Source organism: Tachysurus vachellii, chromosome 18 (genome assembly GCF_030014155.1).
Source record: "Tachysurus vachellii isolate PV-2020 chromosome 18, HZAU_Pvac_v1, whole genome shotgun sequence".
NCBI classification, from domain to species: domain Eukaryota; kingdom Metazoa; phylum Chordata; class Actinopteri; order Siluriformes; family Bagridae; genus Tachysurus; species Tachysurus vachellii.
In genome coordinates, this window is record NC_083477.1 from 17,052,456 (window position 1) to 17,079,922 (window position 27,467).

General features: G+C 35.5%; 1 protein-coding gene across 2 annotated transcripts; it reads right to left on the reverse strand.

Moving 5' to 3' along the window:
• Positions 1 to 1,264: 1,264 nt before the first annotated feature.
• On the reverse strand, positions 1,265 to 19,253 carry LOC132861274 (cytokine-dependent hematopoietic cell linker). Of its 2 annotated transcripts, none has more exons than XM_060892710.1 (18): positions 19,111 to 19,253; positions 11,601 to 11,663; positions 10,976 to 11,008; positions 10,688 to 10,823; positions 8,577 to 8,635; positions 8,422 to 8,464; positions 8,268 to 8,330; positions 8,101 to 8,135; positions 7,981 to 8,000; positions 6,693 to 6,809; positions 6,153 to 6,186; positions 6,003 to 6,024; positions 5,870 to 5,933; positions 5,632 to 5,660; positions 5,450 to 5,538; positions 5,002 to 5,079; positions 3,822 to 3,977; positions 1,265 to 3,559 (listed from the first exon to the last, which is right to left on the reverse strand). In XM_060892710.1, the coding sequence occupies exons 3-18, from the start codon at positions 10,976 to 10,978 to the stop codon at positions 3,404 to 3,406; spliced, it is 1,104 nt and encodes a 367-aa protein (XP_060748693.1). In that variant the 5' UTR covers positions 10,979 to 11,008; positions 11,601 to 11,663; positions 19,111 to 19,253; the 3' UTR covers positions 1,265 to 3,403. The 2 variants fall into 2 exon arrangements, with proteins under 2 accessions (XP_060748693.1, XP_060748692.1); XM_060892709.1 differs by having other exon boundaries at positions 5,450 to 5,541.
• Positions 19,254 to 27,467: the final 8,214 nt, after the last annotated feature.

The following is a 27,467-nucleotide window of genomic DNA, read 5'->3' on the forward strand; positions in this document are numbered from 1 at the left end:
TAAAGGCAGGGTCTCCGATTTTTGAGAAATGCTTCAGAAAACTGAGTCGGGCCGAATAATAAACAAAAATCAAAACAAACGTGTAGCCAATGAGCAGAAAGGGGCGGGGCTTGTGAGAGAGTGTTCAGTGCGCATTTGTGACACTAGCAGAAAGCGGTTTTAACATTGACATGGAGGATAAAAAAAAGAAAGAAAGCGAAGAAAGGCTTACGATAAGGCAAGATGTAGGACGTGTTAATATAGGATCCGCTTTCCAGCGCTGGAGAGAACTGAAGGAGCAGGAAGTTGGTCACATATTCACAGATTGGAGTTTCCCGAGTCAATAACTCCTGAGCTAAACGCTGTTACTACACAAATAACACCTCTTTTCTATCGTAGTAATGTAGAGACGCAGCTACAACCGTGTTTTGTGTAGTAACAGTGTTTAGCTCAGGAGTTATTGACTCGGGAAATTCAACTTTACTTAAGACGCCGAGGCGCTTTTTTCCTTCTCGATAGGTGAGTAACGTTGGTTTTGCTTTGTTTCACAGAACTAATATATGCCGTCCTTTTCATGATTATGCTTGTGTGTCATTTTTGCTTGTTTGTTTATCTGCAATCGTATTCTTCTTCCCTTCAGCTCTGATAAAGACACATTTCTTTCCATTATTTGCCTGGGTTACATAGTGTTTGGGGCAACAGCTACACAAAGTAAGTGGTTATCTGATAATCCATCAGGTGAGGCAGCTAAATTCTTAACATAACTTAACATAATCTTTTGTTGTTGCATTTCTGTAGATATTTTTGTATGCAGGTCCAAATTTTTCAGTAGCTTTGGATGAACAAGCAATGGACAGTAAAGAAGCAGAATTGTTTGGTGTAGATGATGCATTAATACAGATGAACCTGACAAAATACAATATAATTGTTCATCGCAGACCTTTGTTGTGCAAAAGGGTCCGTCACTGTCGATGCTGATGACATAGATGTTATAAATGGCAAGAATAGAAAAGATCGGTGTAACCAAAGCCCAAATGCAGGAGGGCAGTAAAACAATTGACTGCCATGTTAAAACAATTACTTGATTTTTTTTTGTGAAAAACAGCACGTTTTTATCCTAATTCATTGTATATAAAATACTACTAAATAAATTAAAGAAAATGTAAAAGATTTGAAAACAGATGAAATATATAGTCTCTCATTTTGTTCCTTTCCTATTCCCATTATGTTATTTATCATATAAATATGAAGTTAAATCCCAAACGAGATTTAGCTAAGATAAAACTTAACACTGTAAAACATTGTTTTATTGAAAAAATACACCAGAAACCATGTAGCAGTTTTATAAATGTTTTGTAGAATAATATAAAAACATGATTAAATTATGGAAATTACCAAGAAAACTTAATTACAAGTACACAAGTGTTACCACATGCAGCATGACCCAGTGTTTCAAGGTAAAATCCATTGTGTATAGACAAAAGAGATAATACACTAATCTGTACATTTGCCACATTTACTGATTTCTGTGAAAATGTATATACGGTGTATGCTTTTATATTCCACAAATTGTACACAAACTCCGTAAAGATTCTGACTTCAAATTGTGAAAACCGAGCATGTTCTTTACTAACCACATTGAAAAATAGCTGCTTTTTGTGGACAGGACAAACGCTGAAACAACCAAGAGCTGAAAAATGTAAAAATGTTCTATTGTTTGGTGTGTGAATGTATAAAATTATACAAAACGATCACATGTGTAGAAGAATATGGTATAATTTTACTTTTTAAAAGTGCCTTTTTTTTTTCTTTTTTCAACACAAAACCTGTTGCCAAAATTTCAGCACTCGGGTACTTTGATGTCTTGGTCTGGATAGAAAACAGCAAAACAGTCATACAAGGTTTTACACTGATTAGCCCTAACATTAAAAGACCTGCCTAATTTTTTTTAGTTCCCCTTGTGACACCAAAATCACTCTGACCCATCAAAGCGTGGACTTCGAAGGGTGGGTATGGTGTGGTATCTGTTACCAAGGCAGTAGCAGCAGATCCTTTAAGTTCTGTGTAGTGGACAGTGTGTACTGATATCTTTCTGTCATAGCCAGCACAAACATTAGCTCTTCTTCTGATCAGGCCAGATGTGCTAGCCCATGACCCAGTTACTTGTACACTGGTTGCCCTACCTTGGACAAGTTTGGGTAGGTACTAACCACTGCATGCAGGAAACACCCCAGAAGAGCTGCTGTTTTAAAGATGCTCTGACCCATTTGTCTATCCATTACAGTTTGGTCATTTTCAAAGTGACTCAGTTTCCTACACTTGCCCAATTTTCCTACTTCAGGAAATTACTGTATTAATTTTATTCTTCTCTCGGTGTTATTAATGTAGAAGTATCTTGGTCTACTCCACCAGGTAGAACATTTGAATGTCATTTAGAAGGGCTTCAGTAGTTTTTGTTTTTTTATTTGGCTTATCATTGTATTGACAGTTCTATCTGTGGCTAAATCTGAAGCTGAGGCTAGCAGGATTTAACCATAAATATTCTGCTACTTGGCAGAACCCATGAAGAACTCTTGAACAACCGTCCAGCCACAAATCTTTACAGATTATCTCCCATATTTTATGGCAGGCATCAAGTATGTGTGTATATGTGTGTGTGTATATGTATATGTCTGGTATATATATCCTTATAAATAGTCTACTTTCTTACCAGACATGTTCATTTGACTAAAAACGCATCATGAAACTCGGTGAAGTTCAGGAGTTATGAAAGGGGTGTTGATTTTGATACTCAACAACCACAAGTATCAACTAAACTGCAGAACTTATGATCTTTGAGTCATCATCCTCCTCCTCAGTGAGTGTCTTAAGTGTGCATCGATGGATCCACTTCCTTTTGAAAAGTTGTCTATTTTTTGCCTGATTACACAGTTCTCTTTTCCCCCTCAAAGTTCTCCTTCTGCTTTTGTCCTTTGAACATCCGTTTCATTTTCTAACCCGAGCACAGCCTTAATATACAAAACATGTCTTGCAGATCATTTTTACTTTGGAAAGTTTTCTTCTATAGACTCATGAAATGAGTCCTTGCCCTTGAAACTCTGACAGGAACGTTTTCTTATAATAATGGGAGTTAGAGCAGCAAACTAATCAGAAGTGTCGCTTAATCATCCTTTCTAATCAATATTGCTTACATACAAGTCATGATTATAACGTTTTAAAACTTTTATATAATAAAGAAAATGCATGTAAAACAAAAATATTTCATACTAGAAGTACTGCTTGTTTCTCTAGACACCTTTCACTCTTTGCTTAACTTTCACTACATTATACTGTATTATATATTTTTATAATATTTATATCTTGTGTGCAGGTGAGTGTGTTTGGTTTTTTATTGTATTTTATACAGAGGGAGCATATTTATTGTTTAATTCAGCAGTCGCCTCATGTCCTCTAATGTGACGGGATACATGAGGACACACTGTCTGTTGTGAGCGGGCACAGCTGACGGGTTTCGTCCATCGATGAGCAAGATGGGAAATATGGAGTGGAATTTGATGATATCCGCCACTGAGTCAAAAGCCTGGAAGACAAAACAAGCACTTACATTGCAATATAACATGACAGGATCAACCTCAAATAGAATCCAAATGTGTACATGTGGTCAAACTGAGTAACGTTATCATAATTAGTACATTCAACATGATCAGTGAATAAAATCCCTTGGTGCTAGCATTTTTGGTGCTAGCTAGTTTGTTTAGGATGCAGCTAAGAAAACAATCTTGCTCTACACATAATGCCGTGGTGTGCATGATTAGGAAACCTTCCACCATAGTGTTACTCACATCATCAGTCTTGATTCTGGTTCCAAGTGTGTACTTGTTGGTCTCCATACAAAAACGAATCTGCACATTAAAGACTCGGTTGTCATAAAATATGGCCAGGACGTAGGGCAACTGTTTAGTGTTCTTGGAGCAGTCGCGCACTAGAAAAGCTCCCTCCTGTCAAAAAAGAGCACAGGATGCAATGGAATATGAATAAATGTAAGTTCTTAAAAAGAAAATTTTTATTAAAAGAATTAAAAATTAAGTTAGACGATTTTTGCACCGTTATAGTTTCAATGCTAATAAAACTGTAGCTGTGATGTATACTCTAGTGATGATGTGCTCTGATACGTAGCAAATTTTGCTAGCAAGTTTGACTAGCTAATGTTTTTTTTTTTTTTTTTTTTAGTGTCACCTTTTTGAACAAAGATTTGAGTGACTTCCATACAGAAATATAAGGAAAGCTCCATTATGGTGGTCAAATGCAGGGCGTGTTTATCATTTTGGGGGCCCCGAGCAAAGTCAGGACCTGGGGCCCACACACCCCAACATTGATTTTACCTTTGGTTTGCACAAGGGTTATATTTGTTATATGGAAATAAGTAATATAAATATAAACCAAATATATTTTACTTTGAACTGCATAACAGCACACAAAATTGTTAGTTAGGTATAAGACAAAAATTGTCTTGTTTTAAGAAAATTGAAAAAATGTGCACTGTCTTATTAAAAATGGTACATAATCCTTTTAGGTGTAAGAAAGTAAACTTCTTTTCTTGGTTTTACACTAAGCAAGACTGTTTTTTTTTGTTGTCTTGCATATTCAAAAAGCTATTTTTTTTAGCTGAATTGAACCTTTCTGGTTTTGGCTTCAGCAAAATCCTTAAAATAATATCCTCAGGGATGTTCAGGGATGTTATAAGCTTTGGCAAACTTTCAGGATTTCATTTCTTTTCTTTTGTTTTCTTTTGTTCTTGAGCACCGCTTGGATAAGTGCGCTTCATGGTTGATTCCTTCTATGTGTCTGGGTTGCAGGTTAATAAATGATGTCAATAAGCCTCTTATCACTCTACTGGTCAAATGGAAGAGCAATCATCAATCATCTGCTATCTGATATAGAGATCTTTTTTTTTAAACATCCCACAGCAGTAGTAATGCAGTACTATAAGTGTGTGTGGGTGTGTGTGGGTTGAGGGTTTACCTGGTTGACCAGATGAAGTGCATGTTCTGCTTCCACTCTACTAAAGCTTCCTACATACCATTCCTGCTCAGCAGATACCTGAATCAGAAACACTGAATCATTTCTTATGAAAATAAAAAACACACTGTATTCACTCCATGGTGTGCTATATTTCACACATTTCTGTGAGGGATCTAGAGCGCTTACAATGACTTTTACTGTGCACTTTATAGGGCTGTGAAGTGTCACGCATTGAGAGTGACAGTCACGCATTTTGGTCTTTTGTCATAATCTCTCTCTCTCTCTCTCTCTCTCTCTCTCTCACACACACACACACAAATTAATAAATGGAGGGTAGTTGGAGATGCCACGCTTGCCTGTCTTCAAAACTTGAGAGCCCTGACTTTATTAGTGAGATCAATCATCATTGCAGAGCTGCATGAAACTGTACGCTATGTGTTTGTGTTACCTCTACTGGTTTGCTGTGTCCTGTGTAGCTGGCCTGCTCCGTGTCTGCCTTAACTTGCGGCCACTCATGGTGCATCTGTCTGCTTGAACCTACTGTATAAACGAGAACACGGCACGATGAACAGACAAAACAAAACAACATGGCACAGATACTCCTCCAGAGTGTAGTCCAAACACACGCACCTAGTCCAGGGTTCCCTTTTGTCAAGTATCTTTGGGGGAGAGACAGAGTGTTAAATACATCATTAAATACAATTACGCTGCACTATAGATTAGGTGAGAGTGTGTGTTAGATTGCATAAGAGCAGTATTTAAACCGCTTGTGTTAGTGTACCATAGTGCAACTGTAATTACACTAATTATGCATATCATTTCATACAACATTCAAGTCCAGGTGAATTAGGATCACCCTTATTAGTACCTTCTCTCCTGTTCATGTGTCTCCAGATCCAGTGAGTGTCGGTGACTGGAGCCACTTCGGAGACCTGTGAAGGGGGCAGAGTTAATAAAAAAACTGACAAATAAAGAAGAGTGAAAAATGAAGCAGGACTCACCTGTTAATCTGCTGCTACTAGGCTGTGAGACGTAAAACACTTTATTATACACTGCACAGAACTGAATATTTAAAGATAAGTGACAATTTAAAGGAAAATCTAGTTAGTTCCTAATTATAATTTTAAGTGAAAGTGAGAAAGGTGACTCACGCTTACGCTCTCGCTCTCTGAAAGGCTCGCACCACTGCTTACCAATAAACACAACAGGACAGTTACTGTGAGTTTAGAATGTGTGGGTTTCAGTGAATTATTTATTGTTTGTGTTTCTGGTATGTGTGTGTGTGTTTGTGTGTGTGTTTATACATGCGTGTACTAGATTGTGTGTGTTTTGTTTGTCAGGCTAAATGAACATTGAAGATGTACTGTAGATATTTCACTGAGGTTTTATGTGAGTTTGTGTAGGTTTGCTTGTGTGCTAGTGTGGACTTGCACTGTAATATGTGTGTTTGCTTACAGTGTACATAAAGTGTATCTGTTAATGAGTTTGTGTGTGTGTGTATTTATTTGTGTCGTACATGTTTAACTGTGTGACTTAGCCTAATTTACAGTGTGTGTGTATGCACGTGTTATGTATGCATGAAGGCTAAGTAAAGTGTGTCTGAGTCTGTAAATGAGTTTGTGTGTGTATATGCATTAAGACTAAGTAAAGTGTGTCTGAGTCTGTAAATGAGTTTGTGTGTGTGTACTCACTCTGCGGCAGTGCGTGTGTTTATGTGTGGTGTGCGCACTGGAGCACAGGGTGGAGATCTGGACGGAGGAGCATGGTCAATGTGATCAAAACAGTCACGTGGAAGTGATCTAACTGGCCTAGAATGGAAACACACACTGTATATAGCTCACAGCTCACGTGTTATTGTGGACAGTACAGCTGAAATATATATATATATATATATATATATATATATATATATATATATATATATATATATATATATACTTACTTTTTTCCAGAATTACACTACAGGGTAGTTGTGGTAATTGTGGTATTCTGTCCTAAATCTTAAATGTATTTACTAATTGTGATGCTGTCTTATGTGTCTGTGTGTATTCACTTAAGTCCGCCAAGTATGTATGTACTGTAGTAGTAGTGGACATCTCTCGGTGAAGAGCCACCAAATGTCCCCAGTATCTGACAGTTTTGTGGGGACATTTGACTGGTCACGACAAATGGCCACTTTTATTTAAAAAAAGAAAAAAAGAAAGAAAAGAGAAGCTAAAAATGATTGTTTTTGTTTAGGTGTGTTAATTATGTTAATGGGAGGTCCTCACAAGGATAGTACATTTACATTTACAGCATTTGGCAGACGCCCTTATCCAGAGCGACGTACATAACAGAGCGACGTACATGCTTATACAGAGCGACGTACATGCTTACTGTAAATCTCTAACATTGAATACATTAATGCTGGCTCACTAAGTTACATACTTAAGATACCATGAGTTTAAAACATTTGTTCAAAGTTACAATGAAAGTGTCAAAGGTGTGTTTTTTTATTTTTTAAATGCAAAAGATAAGGAAAGAAGTGCTAGTTGAAGTGTTTCCTGAATAAGTAGGACTTCAACCGCCACTTGAAAATATCCAGTGACTCAGCTGTCCGGACCTCTAGGGGAAGTTCGTTCCACCACCTTGGTGCCAGTACAGAGAAGAGTCTTGTACTATACTTGCCTCTTACCCTGAGAGATGGTGGAACCAGTCGAGCAGTGCTGGTAGATCAGAGGGTGCGGGGTGCAGTGCGAGGAGTGATGAGGGCTTTGAGGTAAGAGGGAGCTGGTCCATTTTTGGCTTTGTAGGCCAGCATCAGTGTTTTGAATCTGATGCGTGCAGCTACCGGAAGCCAGGAGGGATCGCAGCAGCAGGGTGGTAAAATAGTAAAATGTGTGTTTGTGTGTGTGTGCCCTTAGATGAACCCTTTGTGAATTCAATATATAGTTTTAGTGTTGGCAGCTTGAATGTAATATGCAACATCGCAGTCCTTACCTCTGTGGGATTTTTGTAGTCTGGAAAAAATAAATTAAGTTTTAAATAAGTAAGAATCACATATGGTCATGTGTTAAGTCATATGCATAATAAATGTTTTTAAAAAGAAATTTGGTTTACCGTTTCATTTGAGCCTAAAGTCTTCGATCTTCGCTCTGCAAAGGTTATTAAAAAGTAATAATTAGTCATACTTATTAATTGATTCATTTTAAATATGTTTTTATATATATTGTGCTTTTTATATTCTGTGTGTATGTGGGGAGAGAAAGAGAGAGAGAGAGACAGACCTGAAGTGACCTTCCCCTGTCTCCCTGGTTTTAGGTCACGGTTGACAATTGGTGCTGCACTTCCTGTGTGAAAGGAGGTCAGTTCTATGAACATGTTATTTTCATGCATCTCCACAGTAACATCCACAGTAATGACCACAGCTGCGCTGATTACCTGGGGGCCGCTTTGGCAGTCGTGGAGGAGTGTCTAAAATGTTCTACACACAACACAAACACACACAATTTAGCTTTTAGGGGTGCACATTATTATACTAACTTAGCTCTATCTCTATTCGCATACACACACACACACACACACGGTGTACTCACCTTAAAATCTTTGGCTTTGCTGAGAAAAGGCTGCTGTTCCCTCACAGGACAGCAGATACCTGAATCAGAAACACTGAATCATTTCTTATGAAAATAAAAAAACACACTGTATTCACTCCATGGTGTGCTATATTTCACACATTTATGTGAGGGATCTAGAGCGCTTACAATGACTTTTACTGTGCACTTTACAGAGCTGTCAAGTGTCACGCATTGAGAGTGACAGTCACGCATTTTGGTCTTTTGTCACGCTCTCCCACCACACATTGTATTTCTCACGCAGAAAAACTGACTATGACGCAGCGCCCAAAATGTATCTGTCCGCACCGCTGTCTCTATGGAACCGGGCAGGAATCAAGCACGTCTCCCCTGGAGTTCTTAGTCAAGCCTGAGCACTTATCAGCCAATCAAAAAAAGAGGCTACACAATAGCCAATCAGAAAATAAACCAGTGAAAAAAAAACATTCATTAGAGAGGGTATTTTCGTTGGTCGGTTTGAACAAAACCTCAACACGAAATAGCTTGTCCCTGGACGGGCAACAAACACTTACGATAAACAACACCAGTCATAATCTCTCTTATCTAGAGATCACAAGTTATTTAGAACACAGTTATGTAGAACACAATTAACACTAGTTTGTGAACCAGGAGTTCTCACACTGTTCACACCACATTCTACACAGACGACCATACCATGACGTGTCAACATTTGTTTACAGGACCACAAGTGTGGCATATCTTTGAAAGATACATTTGAAAATAAATAAATAAATAAATAAATATGTTTACCAACCAAGTAATCTATGCTAACATGATTTAGCTAGCTAACTAAGCTGTGATTTCAGAAGCTTGCTAGGTTCGTTAGCTGGCTAGCTAACTTGTGTCAATTCACACGTCTAGCAACACAACGTCTCTTGCACATTATCCTGAGTGTTTTGTACATGTGTACTTATACATATTACTATATAACATCGACAAAAAAGAAACTTTAAAACATGTAGCTAGCTAGATTAGCTCACTCGGCTAGCTAGCGACCCGTTTCTGTTGGAGTGTGCACGTGCTGTCTTTTGCTAACTTTGCTGGGGTTGGATGCATATGTACACAGTAATGTCATTTTGCACTATCCAACTGTATCAGTATTAACTGTCACATACAAACTACAAACTAATTTTATTATTAATAAAAAATAATACACACTTTATTGATATCTATGCTGCTTGAATACAATATAGCTTTACCCATGCTGACTGCTGTTTACTGAATGCTATACCCTCTACACCCTGTTTTAGCAGTTGTGTTGTGTTATATTTATACTTGTGTCCTCACTTTATAAAGTCTACCACTGACTACAACCGTAATGTCTATTTATTGTCTTTTACTTTTATATATTTGCAATATATGTCATCAAGTCAACCACTTCCTTTAAAATGATGCCAACATACATCCGTAAAAGAGATATGTTACCCAGAACCTGGATCCTGGTAATAATTCATTCTTCCTACTTTAGTTTCAGGGAGTTTTCATTTTTAAATTATTATTATCATTTAGTTTGTCACTGTCGAGTCTGACTTGTTTATTGGACTGACTTGTTTATTCCCCCAGAAATTGTTGACCTCCTTGAATTTTTACACAACCGTCTCTAGGGTTTCTATTGTTTGTTGATATATTTTCTATATACACAACTTTTTATATAAGAACTCAAACAGCATTTTATTTGTCTTTTCTAATAGCCTCGCCTTCGTCTGTCCCAAATCAGACACTTTAAACAAATTTGCTTTCCAATTGTGTATGATTAATGACTCATCGTCGTAGTGATGAAAGGAAGAAGAAATGATTTAAAGACAGCACAAAAAGTTTTATTTTACATGGCAATAACACGGCAATAAAAAATACATATCTCAGACACTAGATGGCGTCATTCTAACACATGCTCATAAATTCACAACTATCTCTTTAGAAAAAAACAATTCTTGTAAATTATTCAGTAGTTATGATCACTATACAGGATCCAGACATATCTGAAAGTGTGGGTTTGGCATTTGTGATGGTGTTTATACACCCTATGCAGTGGATAGTGTGCGTTACGGGACACATCCACAGAGGAACATTACCTGCATTCTCTGAAGGCAATTGTCTCGGTCTGGGAAAATGTATAACAGGTTCCTCTGGCACATGGTAGTCTGCTTCATCTGAGTTGTCATTGTGAACAGATCTTTGTTTTATCCCGCCTCCTCTGTTCCAACGATCCTGATTGGTGAACATTTAAATTGTTGTATACATTTTCATTTATACTGTATGTGGGAAACAGAATGTTTAACTAGAGAGAGAGAGAGAGAGAGAGGGAGAGAGAGAGAGAGAGAGAATTGGACAACGGCAAGGAGAGAGACAATTCAACTCACCATGTTCAAGGGAGACTCATTGCAATGTGCACTCTGCATGTCAAGCACACACACACACACACACACACACACACACACACACACACACACACACACAGTGACATGGATTAGGTTTCAGTAACCCATTTTCGATTGACGCAAAAACGAATCAAATAAAAGACAAAGTACAGTAAGTGTATGCTTAAGGTTTCATGCTTCTGACAAGAAGTCAGCTGTTCAGCGAAGCTGCTGATTGGTCAGGTGCTGCAGAAACCATTATGACATCATTAACTGGCAGTTGGAATTTAAATTAGAATTTTTCTCTGTATTTTAATGAGAAACTTACTACGTGCCTCACATCTACTATATAAAAGTGTAAAACAATGATGATTAGTCATATGATATAAAGTGATATAAAAATAAACGATGAATAAAAAAAAAATTAAACGTTAAATGAGTGATATTTTAACTGGTATGTATTAAATACCTCTAATATTTAGTTCCTAATAGTTCTTACAGGGAAATGCAAACATTCTATCTGGTCTTTGTGTGACTTTTCTGGACAGGACATTACCAAACAGATATCAGTTTATAGGCATAATAGCTTTTGCTTGTGTATGTGAGCTGTTCAATGCGTATGTGATACCTTTATTGTTTAATGTCGTCCATTGAGGGACACTTTTCTGCTTCAAGAAAATGCAACGTTGTACTGAAAAACAAAACACACAGACACACTTTAATAAACATGTAAAACGTTTTTACGAAACCTGTAATACATTTTTATTAAATGAGTAATTATCACTCATAAATGAGTATAACATCACTGCCATCATCATCCTCATCATCATCATCATCATCATCATCATCATTTCAGAAGAACAGTGTTCATCCTTCCAGTAGCATTCCAGCAAACTGTACAATCAATAATAAGTTCCATTGAAGCTGTTTTAGTTTTTGTCATACTCTTATACACAGATGAAATGAAAGCTTTTCCTGTCTGGTTTTCATCCTGTGTTTCTGATTTACATATTAGTGCTAGTTCTATTTTTTGTGTTTCACTTCAGTGTGATTGTCTGCAGCTTCATCCTTGTGAGAGGATGATATAATCCAACTCTCTCTCTCTCTCTCTGGATATACTTACGTTCTCCTATATAAATAAAATCCTATAGCTTTTGGAAATTGTGCATTGATAATCTTTTATTTTTTATAACAGATTGAAAATTGTTATTATTACTTTTATCATTGCATATTTATATACATTCTATAGTTTGTGTATTTTTTATATTCTCGGTTATCTTTTATGTTAAGTCTTTTTGAGTCTCTCTATAATATATCCTACAATATCAAGGCAAGGTGACTTGAAAACAAATTTTCCCACTGTGGGACGTAAAAAAAAAAACTTCTCTTATCTCATCTTATATCTACCAATAGCAATGTCTCATTGTGGGCATTTGTGGGTGATGTTCAGGCTAAGTAGCTAAGGCTCAACCTGAAGTGTCGGGTTATGAAGTGTCAGTATAAGGCTAAGGCTAAGGCTAAGGCTCAACCTGAAGTGTCAGTATATAAGGTCTAGTCTAGACTAGAAAACATACATACCATGTGGTTTTATCCTGTTACAGTTATCCAGGTGCACAAACTATTGACATATATTCAGATTTGGTGACGATTCAAAGATTCAAGATTAAAAGACTTTCCCGTTATTTTCCCAACAGTTTACTCTTTTTCGGTTCCCACTCAAAAGCCAGATGTCCCTATATCATGCTACAGCTCCCAACCATTTGTCTTGTTTTTCTATCGGTTTTAAACTCAATTCAACTGGTTTTATTTGAATAGGACATTTAACAATGGCTATTGTCATAATGTTAGCTTTCTAGAAATCTCTTAAATCAGGATATGCATTAAAGATTTATCAGTTTATCCTTAATGAGTAAGCCAGAGGTGAAAGTGGTGAGTTGATATGAGGATAAAACCTTGAGAGGAAGCAGAATCAAAAGGGAACTCATCCTCATTTGGGTGATACCAGAGAATATAATTATAAATCATTTCCTTTCTGTAACTGTTGCTGTTAACAGTCAAATAAAAAGTCACCAGGTGTAACATGGAGTCTATTTATTCTAGTCTTTAGTCACTTGCTGTTAACTACAATATAGGAACAAATCTAGTTTAAATTAATATGATCATTAATAAATGTACGAGAATGCCAAAAGGATTATGAGAATAAGAATGCAAAACGATGTCTAGCCAAGAGTGAAAATTTAAATGCAGAAACAGTATTTAACAATTTGGTTTCAGTTCTTGCCATGCCATTTGGTTTGGAAGACAGATCTTGATCTGAAACTCTGGGTGTGGTAAGAACAGATCTCTGTATAGCAGACCGCTTACCACAAGTTGCCTTATTGATATGAAGCAGAACGGTGCTAGAAATACACTCTGGACAAAATACATGTCCTTTTAACTCGTATTAGACGTATAGGAGAGAGCACTGTACGTTTCCTCTGTAGGAAACGTATCATCTAAGATTTTTACAGCTTGTTATGACAAATGACAAAGTCTTTTAGTTCAAAGATATACCAGACATATACCAAAGACAACACGTGTACTGTGTATAAAAATATTTTGGTAGGTTTCATTTCAGATTTTTAGCACTGCTTACATCATTTAGTCAGAAATGTCAGACACAAATTTTTATTTAGTCACAAATTGTCATTTAATCATATTTACATTAACATTTTTTGGCAGACTCTCTTTTCCAGAGTGGCATACAAAAGTGTTTTTAAGTCTCTATCGATTAACACATTAACACTGGTTGACTAGGCTAAAGAAACTTAGCATCAACCTACTGTAAATCTCTTCAGACCAAAACAGGTCTAATCAGAGATTATCATTTAGTCAGAAATGATCATTTAGTCACAAATTGTCATTTAGTCAAAGATTATCATTTAGTCACAAATTCCCATTTAGTCACAAACTGTCATTTAGTCAGAGATTATCATTTAGTCACAAATTGTCATTTAGTCACAAATTATCGTTTAGTCACAAATTGTCATTTAGTCACAAATTATCGTTTAGTCACAAATTGTCACTTAGTCACAAATTGTCACTTTGTCAGAAATGATCATCTAGTCACAAATTGTCATTTAGTCACAAATTGTCATTTAGTCAAAGATTATCATTTAGTCACAAATTGTCATTTAGTCACAAATTGTCATTTAGTCAAAGATTATCATTTAGTCACAAATTCCCATTTAGTCACAAACTGTCATTTAGTCAGAGATTATCATCTACTCACAAATTGTCATTTAGTCACAAATTGTCATTTAGTCAGAGATTATCATTTAGTCACAAATTGTCACTTAGTCACAAATTATCGTTTAGTCACAAATTGTCACTTAGTCACAAATTATCGTTTAGTCACAAATTGTCACTTAGTCACAAATTGTCACTTAGTCAGAAATGATCATCTAGTCACAAATTGTCATTTAGTCACAAATTGTCATTTAGTCAAAGATTATCATTTAGTCACAAATTGTCATTTAGTCACAAACTGTCATTTAGTCACAAACTGTCATTTAGTCAGAGATTATCATTTAGTCACAAATTGTCATTTAGTCACAAATTATCGTTTAGTCACAAATTGTCATTTAGTCACAAATTGTCATTTAGTCAAAGATTATCATTTAGTCACAAATTGTCATTTAGTCACAAATTGTCATTTAGTCAGAGATTATCATTTAGTCACAAATTGTCATTTAGTCACAAATTGTCATTTAGTCAGAGATTATCATTTAGTCACAAATTGCCATTTAGTCACAAATTATCGTTTAGTCACAAATGGTCATTTAGTCACAAACTGTCATTTAGTCAGAGATTATCATCTAGTCACAAATTGTCATTTAGTCACAAATTGTCATTTAGTCAGAGATTATCATTTAGTCACAAATTGTCATTTAGTCACAAATTATCGTTTAGTCACAAATTGTCATTTAGTCACAAACTGTCATTTAGTCAGAGATTATCATCTAGTCACAAATTGTCATTTAGTCAGAGATTATCATTTAGTCACAAATTGTCATTTATTCAAAAATTGTCATTTAGTCACAAATTGTCATTTATTCAAAAATTGTCATTTAGTCACAAATGATCATTTATTTAAAATATTTTGAGGTATGGTCACTTCTGGGATCCTGAATTTTGTATTTTTAAGATATTTTCACTTCTATTTCAAGCATTACCAAAGATGGAATTTGTAGTGATGCTGCAACAAATATTAAAAAAGGAAAAGAAAATATAGCTACAACTAGCTGTGAAGTCAAAGCAAGTCTTCACAAATATTGCCCCCATTGTCCTAGACACATATAGAAAACACAGCTGATGAAACTACTTATGAAGTATTTTGATTGTAGCTCACAGTTAACCATGTGAAATGCCTGCTGAAAGCTGTTGCAGGTAAATATCAGCCGTATCATTAAAAATCTATATACATTTTATCACAAGGAGGTCCACCAAATTTAAGATGAATCGTACTTACAGTTCCAGAGAAACTTCACCTTTATCACAAACTTCATAAACTTCACCTCAATTAATAAGCATGTCCTAATCGATTGATTGACGTAGTGCAGCCATGTTGTCGACAGATAATTCCTGAGTTTGTGATGCGACACTGAGTTTATAAACATAAGGTGAAAATCTTTTGGGACTAGTTTTCCCAAAATAAAATTTCTTAGTTTCAGAAATTTACGATTTACCAGTAAGTTACAAACTGGACCTACTTTTCAAGTTGTCATGACAATATCTCCATAGTAACCCTGTCAAATTCCTGCTAAAATCTGACAACGGCAGCCATGTTTTTTAAATAATCATGTCATCACCAAAAATCCACTTATAGATGAAAACAATGACACGGAATATCAAATGTCAAATTTAATGGACTTACTGTATAGTTCACGATTAACTGATGATCTTTCACCTTCACCTTTACTATGATACTAACCATCATGTGTTTTAACAGTATGAGTAAATAACGCTCCACCCTGCTAGAATTGATTGATATGTCAACATGTTTTTGATAGTTATTGTCTGTTCAGAATTAAGTCACAAAGCTATATGGCTTATGAATATATTTTTTTGGAGATCCTTAGGAATGTGAGGAAAACATGTTTGGCTCAAAAAATCATGGGCCAAGACGATATTCCATGGACTATAACCTCATAATTTGGACAATTAGGATCATCTTTCACATATGGCTAAAGGGAAATACGATAAAAGGATAAACCCTGTGATATAGCTCCATAATTTGAGCAACGGTGCTCATTTCGATTGGTTGAGTATCAGCATAACATGTCGCATCTTTGACCATGTTGGTCTGCACAATACGTTTTAAAAGAAAAAGAATTAGGCTAAGAAGAACATGCAAAACAACTGGGTTCCACCCCCTTTGGTGCTTGATTATTTGTGTGTGTATGTGTTACACCGCAAAATGCAAAGGCTCCAATACCTAAATATCTTCAATAAATGCTTTATTCTTGTCAGGGTCATGGTGATTCCAGGCCCTATGGCACCTTTAAATGGTTCAAGCCAGTGGAATGTTTTTAGTAGGTGAAACCAAGAATCCATAGATAAATTGCTGTGAACCTGCAAAACTCCACACAGACAATAACCTAAGCTCAGGATTGAACAAAGACCCATGAAGTTGTTAAGCAGCAACACAAGCTTCTCTTCTTATTTGTGTGAAGTGTCTCGATGGACATCAACCGGTTCTCAGTTTACCACCTGACCCAGATTGTGCCAGTTATTCAGTATGTGCATTAGGTGATGTCTTTTCCCACATAACTGCATTGCTCCAAAACTAATCCCTAAGAGCTCGAAAGCACTTTTTTCTGCACAATGTTCTTTTTCAACCTCTAGCAACTAAACTCAACCCACCATCCCGAAAGATACAAGAAATACATACATTAAAACTAAATAAAAATCAATACTTGTGTTGTTTTTGCTGATGTACCTACACATGTACTCCTTTCTACACAATCTCCACTCCCACAATGTCAGGTAAAGTTTACTATGATTATATATATATATATATATATATATATATATATATATATATATATATATATATATATATATATATATATATATATTTTACCAGACCTGTGTTTTGTGTACAAATGCTGCCTGAAGTGAGCTAAAACGATCTATCACACAAAATATACCTTTATATCCGTAATAAAATCGGCAATGAGCCAACTGATATGTGAATCTGAAACGATTGACAGTTTTGTAGGTGTTTTTGGGTCTAGTAATCGTCTATGTCTCTTAGCGGCTAGTTGCGCGTGCTCTTAAATGGACTTGCTCTCAAGGTAAATAGACAATGTCCGCGTTCATTAAAGTGAAATAAATTCACTCAGATAATAGTTAACATCAGCACTCTGGATTTTTCAGGGCTGCCACAAAAAAATCAGGAGATGATGCAACCTATTTACAACAAGATTTACAACCTACAAACAAAGCCACAAATCGAATGTTAAAAACTATGTCAATGATAAAGATAACTCTCTAAAGATAATTTAATTTAGATCATTTAAAGCTAAATAGATTTTTCTTGCTCTCACTTTTTACCAGCCAGCTTTGAGATGACACCTACAGTTAACATAAACTACAGTAGGAAATAAGCGGGTGCTGAATGTCTAACACCTCCCACGGCTCCTTTACATAAAGCTGTGGGAAATTCCCACAAAATAACTCATTTATATAATGTAAGAAATAAATGCAACGAAAAATCATATGTTTTATTCACACAGCCCAGAGTGTTCTGAAATAGCTGCAGTTCCACAAGACAAATTCAATTTGGATAAAAAACAACAACAACCCAGTAACTGTTTCCACTATGTGTGTTTACTTCCTCAATTTTGAACATGTCTAATAAAGTGTTTAATAAATCCATGAGGAAAGAGAACTGAAATGAAAATGGTTTTCATTAAAACATTAAACGATTTTATTAAGAATCATTTTTTAAAGTACATACCAGTACAGGATTGTTAATATTTCTTAAAGGATGCACCAGTGACACTAAGTTTAAACAAAGCGACACTAATATAATACTAAATAATAAATATCACTCAACAGTGGCTTTACTTTTAAGAAGACACACGGACATGAGTCCGATCTCGAAGTTATGTTCTCCATTGATTTTGATTTATTTTGTTTGTACTTGGAGTTTTTTCGGAATTTGAAATAATTCCTTCTTCTAGACAACATTATTATCACTGGCACAAAGAACAAATGAAGCAAACCAGTTGATAGACCTTGTGTTAAACTGGGACAAGCAACACGCAAGCCATATTCTGTAATATTATTTGTACCTTATATTCTAAATATGGTCGTAATTAATATTTGGTTTATTGAACGTGCAGTTACGATACACGCGATTTTACTATGTGGTTTTATTCCTCATTGCAAATGTGACTCGATCAAATACAAACAATCCGTTAGCTTAAGTTAACTTAACTCTAGGGAAGGTTTAAAAAGGATTTCAGTCTCGATCTCAACTCAGTTTTGACTAGACTACTTGACCTCAAGTCCTTTAAGACCTGGTCTTGACTCTGTTTCCGCTTGACCTGATCTACTTGGTCTTACCAATGGCAGGTCTAAGGACAAAAAAGTACAAAACAGCACATATCGTTATGACACAAAAGTCAACAGTCAACATGCAATATTTATATAGAACCAGAAGTCTTCAATGGGGATTTATTCAACACTAGGAATTATACTGTCTACTACTTATACCAAACTTTGTGCTTACGCACCAAATGGTTTCCATTTAAAATGCACACTAATGCAACAAAAAAAATACCAATAACAATAAACCAGCACTAAAAAGTTAATAGCTATAGATTTTAGCTACAGACTACACATACAGCACATTAGTTGCACTAAAAAGACTAAAAGCAGTGGCAGTAAAAGAGAAAGAGAAAGAGAGAGAGAAGCCGAAAAAAGACACCGATGCTAGAGAACAAGGGAACAGCTGTTAATACAAAGTCGCAGCTTTTTAAGCCAAAAGTCCAAATCATGAGGCACAACAAAATGATTCCAATAGACACAGTGACAGCACTTTATTTTACACGTTTTCTTACACACTTTTACAGCGAGAGGATTCTTACCTGATGGGATGGAGACGATGACTCTGAGTCGACCGAGAGCGAGAGCGTGTAGAGGATGTGTAGGCCTGAATGTGTGTGTGTGTATATGTGCGTGTGTGTGTGCGTGTGTGCAGCAGCAGTAGCAAGGTCACTTATTTTGCTTCTGTGGTTTCTCAGCTCGCTTCCTGTGTTAGATTAACATCTGAACGCTTCTCTACTTATTTTCACACACACACACACACACACACACACACACACACACACACACACACACACACACATGTTTAAGAGATACACAGTCTGCCATGCAGTTTTCGAACAAGAAACCGAGAAATTCCCAAATTGTCAAATTTAATTTATTGTAACTATGAATGGACGTAATCTTTTATCAATTCAATTAAGTGCTGATTATGAAGTCTGGGAAAGAAAGAGAGAGAGAAAGAGAGAGAGAGAGAGAGAGAGAGAGAGAGAGAGAGAGAGAGAGAGAGAAGGGAGTGTGTGGTGGTTTAGAGTTGATGTTATAATATTTATAGCATGTCTACATTTACTACAAATGTGTGTATACGCAGAGGTGTACAGTACATACGCACGAACAGATGGACAGACACATTAATACAGACGCTGACGTTCTGTCTGGTGTTTATGTGGATGTGAAGTAACTGATATCATGAGTCATAAAAGTGTAATGGGTGAAGTAGAAAAGATGGAGTTTTAGGATGAAGATATTTGCATTTGGTGTTGAGATGATTGGGTCCCACCTTAGCATTTTTTAAAACTTTTTTAAACTGCTTCTTCTTCTTTACTAGTTATTTACTAGTTTAGTAATTAAAAGTTTTTTTAATTAAATGTGTGTGTGTGTGTGTGTGTGAGTGAGTGTGTGTGTGTGTGTATGTGTGTATATGTGTGTGTGCCCTCTTCACTCTTCAGATTTCTATCAGTTGAAGCCTTTAATTATTCATATCTCTCTCTCTCTCTCTCTCTCTCTCTCTCTCTCTCTCTCTCTCTCTCTCTCTCTCTCTCTCTTATCCCTCATCCAACACACAGAGACACACTTTGATAAATGTGTGAAACTTTTTTACAAAACGTGTAATACATTTTTATTAAATGAGTAATTATCAGTGAGTATAACATCACTGCCATCATCATCCTCATCATCAACCTCATCATCATCATCATCATTTCAGAAGAACAGTGTTCATCCTTCCAGTAGAGTTCCAGCACATTGTACAATCAATAATAAGTTCCACTGAAGCTGTTTTAGTTTTTGTCATACTCTTATACACAGATGAAATGAAAGCTTTTCCTGTCTGCTTTTCATCCTGTGTTTCTGATTTACATATTAGTGCTAGTTCTATTTTTTGTGATTCACTTCAGCGTGATTGTCTGCAACTTCATCCTTGTGAGAGGATGATATAATCCAACTCTCTCTCTCTCTTTCTCTCACTTTCTCTCTCTCTCTCTCTCTCTCTCTCTCTTTCACTCTCTCTCTCTTTCACTCTCTCGCTCTCTCTCTCTCTCTCTCTCTGTCTGTCTGTCTGTCTGTCTGTCTGTCTGTCTGTCTGTCTCTCCCTCTCTGACACACACAGTCTTGCACACTTGCAGGATAGCGAAACACACTCATCTCATTGACTTGTTCAAACCATAGAGGAAGTCATATGTGTTTCCTGTCAGGTTCCTTCCTGAGACCTAAAAACACTTACACTATTTATAGCCCTTTAACTCATGTAGTTGATGTTTATGAACCACTTCATTACTAAAATTAATGATAATGGAAGCAGTATTTATTATTTCATCGAAGCATCATTTATTATTTCATTGCAGCAAATAAATAAATAAACAAATACACACCTTTAAGTAATAAATAGAATAAAAGATAAACATGATGTATATGGCAAATTTGGCAATATGGCAATTTGTAAAAAAAAAAAAAATAAATAAAATAAAATACATACATACAATAAATAAACAACATCCATTTCTGAAAGTAAATAACTTTGTTTTCTGTTTGCAAATAAACAAATATATATTTTTTAAATTTTAGGAATTATTTCACATATGTTTGCATATGTCAGTAAAATAAATAAACAGTAAATAAATATAAATAATGCTATATAATATATACATAACAAAAATAAAAAATATATATAAAAGAATAGAATAAGTATAATATATATTAGAAATAAAATATATTTATATATTTACCTTTTTTATAATAAATAAAAATGTTTTTAGAATATTCAAATATAATTTAAAAATAAAAAATCTTTACGTTTTATATCCCATCCCATTGTTCCCATTCTAAATACAGATATGACAAATTAAAGGAAATTCTCCTGGTACGATGTTGGGAATAAAGACATTTTCAATATCTAGTGACTGTAAAGGCCACAAATTATGATTTCCATCCTCAGAAACTCTGGACTCTGGATAAAATATAACTCAAGCATCAGATTTATTAAACTACCAAAGTATAAAAAGTATAGTATTTCCTGAGTGTGGCAGTGACTAATGTAATGTCCTCCACAACTGATATATGATTAATGGTTAAAATTGAATAAAATAAATCTATAACCTCAAACATTCTGAACTTATACATTATTCTCAGGGAAGGTTGCAGGCTGGCACACAAGAACACAAAGAACTCTGTGTGTGTGTGTGTGTGTGTGTGTGTGTGTGTGTGTGTGTGTGTGTGTGTGTGTGTGTGTGTGTGTGTGTGTGTGTGTGTGTTTGTGTGTGTGTGTGTGTGTGTTTGTGTGTGTGTGCGTGCGTGTGTGCGTGTGCCTGGTACATGCCGAGTAAAGACAGTAAAGGCAGAGAGAAAGTGCAGATACAGTAGAAGCATGTCCAACTTTAGTGTTTATGAGTGTGTGTGATTCAGCAGACAGCCTCCTCCAGGGGGAGACAAAACTCCATCCATCCATCCATCCATCCATCCATCCATCCATCCATCCATCCATTTTCTGTATTTTCTGCTTCTCCTACACAGGGTCAAGGGAATTCTGGCACCTATACCATAGGAACACAGGGACACCCTGTACAAGGTCCCGACCCTTTGCATAAGACACCAATCATTGTTGTCACATTCAGTAAGTGTTTTATGATGTTTTATCTTAACCCATAAGCACTCACAGAGCAACATCCAAACATACAGTACATTCATACCTAGGGAGAATTTATCAGAACTAATCCACCTACTGAGAGGTGTGAGGAAGTGGTGAAGCAAAAACACTGGCATTTCTATTAAAGTCATCAGATTCACATTCAGAACACATTCAGAAGCATCGGCTCAAGTGGTTAAGGCTCTGACAAACATAACTCAAGCATTAGATTTATTAAACTACCAAAAATAACAAACGTCCATCCTGTCTTCCTGTCTTCCATCCTGTCTCTCTCTCTGTTCTGATTTCCGCGTCATCACAGTATAACAGTCTTCGTGGTCTAGCACTGTGGTGAAAGTATAATGTTTGCTGAGTGATTAATGTAACATCCTCCACAATTGTTAAGACCCAGCACTACTGGCACTATTATGATCACTACTGTAATAACCAGTGTTAGTATTAGAAAGTAATACTTAATACTTATCGTACTAGAAAAAGACTTTGGTAGAAGTGAAAGTTACCTTTTTAGAATATTACTCAAGTAAAAGTCTTAAAGTATCTGATATTTACTGTACTTAAGTATCAAAAGTCATTTTCTGATATTTAATGTACTTAAGTATTTGAAGTAAAAGTAAAAAGTAAAATTTCAGTGATTTTCTGTAGGCATAAGACCAAGGGCGGTTCTAGGGTTTCATCTTTAGGGGGTTTTAGCCCTCAGTGAGGATTTAAAACAAGAAGAGTTTTATATTATATATTATATGACTACATAGTAAGCCAAAAGTTATGGTATTATTTAAAATGGCAAAAGTGGACACCAAAATTTTATGCATGATGTAATGATGCCAGTCTTGAATCAGATCAGTTCATGTATGTGTGCATTCTCTACAAACAGTGTGTCTAATGAATGCAGTCATTAATAAAAAATATTCAAAGATCAAATCAATAAATGTTATTTTTATTTAGTATTGAACGGATTGTTTGCATTAATATTTTGTTTGTGCTACAACTCTGGTAATAAGAATAGTGAAATTTCACTGCTTTTGGTTGCCGTATTTGCGGCTTTCAGCCGATTAACGTTATAGATAAATGCCTCCAGGACTGCGCGTGCACGCTGCGCCTCCAGCTCTGACTGCGCGTGCACGCTGCGCCTCCAGCTCTGACTGCGCGTGCACGCTGCGCGTCCCTGTGCTTCTCCGTAGAGCGTGCGGACGTGCGTAATGCAATCTAGGAGCAGTGATTCGCCAAACCTCCCTTATTACAGTCGCACACATTTCTTCTGATTTTATTTTGTAGTAACGAGTAACGAAGATGCTTATTGAAAATATAGCGGAGTAAAAGTATACATTTTATCTAGGAAATGTAGTGGAGTAAAAGTGAAAGTTGAAATAAATTTAAATAGCGAAGTAAAGTACAGATACGTGACATTTCTACTTAAGTACAGTAACGAAGTATTTGTACTCCGTTACATTACAACACTGGTAATAACCGTCTTTGCTCTAGGGTGCTGTATCATGTCCACATTTATATGTAAATACTCTTACCTGTTTTCTTGATGAGTTTATATATGTATGCTCTTTAATTTCTTAAGTGCAGTATACACACTGTTTATCCTGTCTGTGCATTACTGTGTGTTCGTTGCTCTGGATTTTATCCTGCCTGATTTCTTTTTTTTTTTTTTGTGATTAGTCTTTGCCTATTTTGTCCTGTTTGTAACCTTGAACCTGTCTGCCTGCTATTCTAAAACACTAGTATCTGTAGAAGCCTTATTACATGACAATGTGGCCTAAATTTTGTCCCTAAATAAAAATTATATGTGCCCTAAGAAACACTGCAAATCCCCTGAGAAACAAAAAATGGCATTCACCAATGGTGCTGTTAGAAAATACGATTAATTATAATATAGCCTCTGGGTTTTTAAATCATTATCACTGAATGCTTTATTTTTCTAGTCGGGATGACTAAGAATATTTGCTCATTTGCTGTTTGTATAGTTGGTCGTGTGTTACTGTGCAAAATGACACCCTGAAAAGCGTGAGCTATGTTAATCATGGGAGACTCTGTCTCGTCTCGATTAATGAAAGGAACGGAGGACTCCTGTGGCAGGAGTGTGATGGAGTGTGAAAGTGTGTGATGGAGTGAATATCTGAAGACTTCAGTAGGAAGGAATTAGTGTTAAGTCTTCAACGAAGTCAGAAATTTAAAACGCTGACCCATAAGCTCTTTGTCGCACAATTCACATTCACTCGACTATAAACGGTTGTAGAAAGGACATTATTTACATTTATATTAGTTGCTAGTCTGGTTCCTGTCAAGGTTTCTTCCTCATATCATCTCAGTGAGTTTTTCCTCATCAATGTCGCCTCAAGCTTGCTCATTAGGGAAAATAATATGAACTTAATTTTAAACGTTCCAATTTTTATTCTGATTTTATGGTTTTATAAACCATGTCAATTATTATTCAGGAATAAATTGAATCGAATTGAATAAAGTGATGAATTAGTGAGGTAGCGATTAGTGACGTAGTGAACTGCTAGCATTTTTTACATCTTAAATCGAACACTCGTGCGCTGCTATAGGAAATGAATCGACAACATGGTGACGTTAAGTGGACGGACTGTTCCTCTTGTATCACAAAAAACCCACGAATGATTTCAATTTTTCATTCTCATTTACAGTTAGGTTTTTACGTTCCTGACGGAGCGAAAAATCAAGTTAGTTCCTGTTAGCGATTAGCGCCTCTACAGTCAACAGTCATTCCGTTCCCAGCCTGTCCTCTCTTTTTTAATAAATTAATTAGACACGTCATGCAGCTTGTTACTCAGACGTTACTCAGAAACCACACTGACTTCCACCTCAAGATTATGTTTAAAAACCAGAAGGTGGTGATGAAATGACTATGTAAAGGTACAATAACGTATGTAGAACATGAGCTTACATTCAGTCATTACGTAATTATTTAATCAGACCCGCTTTAGGATGGAAGCCTGAAAGAGGTTTGGACGCTTTTTGTACTGTAGGGTCTACTTTTCTACGGTCCTTGAAGTCACCCACCCTTCACCCTTACTCTCAGCAAGCAAAGTGTCTGATAACTATCAGTTTTGATTGACATTATCTGTGCAGTAAACTGATCTCTATTCACAAGTGAGCCTGTGTGTGTGTCTGTGTGTGTGAGACACTGTAAGAGCCAGCTCTAACACACACTCACACACACAATCACACTTCAACTCTCTTGTTCCCCTTCTGGGCTGAGAAAACTCCTGCTGTCATCTTACCCCATACTGTGTGTGTGAGTGTGTGTCTTAAACATGTTTCTATGGTGACCAGGGAAAAATGTCCAGATTTGCCCCAAAGATTCTTCTGAATTATATTATTGTCAGCGATCATCTAAATCATATATAGCAATTTAAGATTTGTATACTTGGCACAGTGTGTACGAATTGGCACTAGGAGTCAGAGAGAGGAACAAAAGAGAGCGAAGGAGGGAGAGAGAGAGAGATTAGGGCGAGAGATAGGGAAGAAGTGATAACATCTCATATCATCAGGGAAAAATTACACAGGTTATTCTATTACACATGACATTCACAAAGAGAGAGAGAGAGCCTCTATACTCAGACTCTATAGTAAAGAGACTCACAGTATAATGAAGAGACTTAAAACGTGAATAAGCATGAAACAGTATATTTATTTTACATAATTTACAGTATTTTTTAATTATTTTATACAAATATATATATATATATATATATATATATATATATATATATATATATATATATATATATATTATATATAAAATCATATAGATAATATAACCACTTACTTACTATTCTGCCAAATATTTATAACAAAATGTAAAAACTAATAAAAACCAAATATGCCTTTTCTTATTCATATAATGCAGTAATAATAAAAAATATAACACAAGCTGACAAAAGTATTATTATACTACAATAAATATGAACTATCCATGTTAATTGTTTATGAGGTCAAATAAACAGCATTTTCTATGAACAAAAATCCACATTTAGTAAACTGGATATCATATGTAATATTTATTATATGTATATTAACATATTGTTATTCTTTTTTGTTATTATAATACATTAAAGCATAAAAAGCTGCACAAATGAAACATTTTGCATAATCCGTTTGCATAGATCATGACGACTGAAGAAAAAAAGTGTTTTTATGCACATTGTATTATCCAAAAACAATGAATAATATGCTACTGTATAAAAATACAAATATAAATTCAGCGTATACAGTGTAGCACAGTCACTGACCCGTAGCCAGCTAGCTATCAGCTAATACTGACTGTTTAGTCAGTTAATGAAATTAAAAACAGCTTTGAAAAGGCTAATAGATATACAGAGCTTGTGTGGTTGGGGTTAATTGTTCTAGCTCAAGGATTAGACAATTTACTTTAATGCTAGTTAAATTTTAGACTGTTTACTATAATACAGATTAATATTCTAGCCGTTTTATAATGCTAGATTGTGTTGTTTCACCCTGTTTACTATAATGCTAATGTTTTATCATGTTTTCGTTTATGCTAGTTTTTGCATTAGCCAGTTGACTATATTGCTAGTTTATGGTTTAGCATGTTTAATTTAGTGCTAGTTTGTGTTAGCCTGTTTACTATGATGCTAACATTTTATCCTGTTTACTATATTGCTAATTCATGTTTTACCCTGTTTAAGTAATGATTGTTTCTTGTTTAACCCGGTTTTCTATAAAGCTAGATTACATATTATTGTTTTCTACAATGCTAGCTTCAATATTAGCATGTTTTCTATAAAACTAGCTTGTTAGACTTTTTTCTATAAAGGTAGCTCTCATATTAGCCTGTTTTCTATAAAGCTAACTTGCATATTAGCCTGTTTTCTCTAAAACTAACTTGTTAGCCTTTTTCTATAAAGGTAGCTTGCATATTAGCCAGTTTTCTATAAAGCTAGCTTGCATATTAGCTGTTTTCTCTAAAACTAACTTGTTAGCCTTTTTCTATAAAGGTAGCTTGCATATTAGCCAGTTTTCTATAAAGCTAGCTTGCATATTAGCTGTTTTCTATAAAACTAGCTTGTTAGCCTTTTTCTATAAAGGTAGCTTGCATATTAGCTGTTTTCTATAAAACTAGCTTGTTAGCCTTTTTTCTATAAAGGTAGCTTGAAAATAATGCATTCTTAGGACTTTTGTACATAGGCAAACATGACTGAAAATAATACATCTGTGGTTAATACACATCAGTAAAACATTATTTTGGCTGTAGACAATAAACAACAG

Coding starts and splice junctions, on each gene's coding strand:
- LOC132861274 (XM_060892709.1), bottom strand. Junction 6,810..7,980: donor ACTACAAAAATCCCACAGAG/GTAAGGACTGCG, acceptor TTTCCATTCTAG/GCCAGTTAGATCACTTCCAC. Junction 6,187..6,692: donor AACACACGCACTGCCGCAGA/GTGAGTACACAC, acceptor ATTGGTAAGCAG/TGGTGCGAGCCTTTCAGAGA.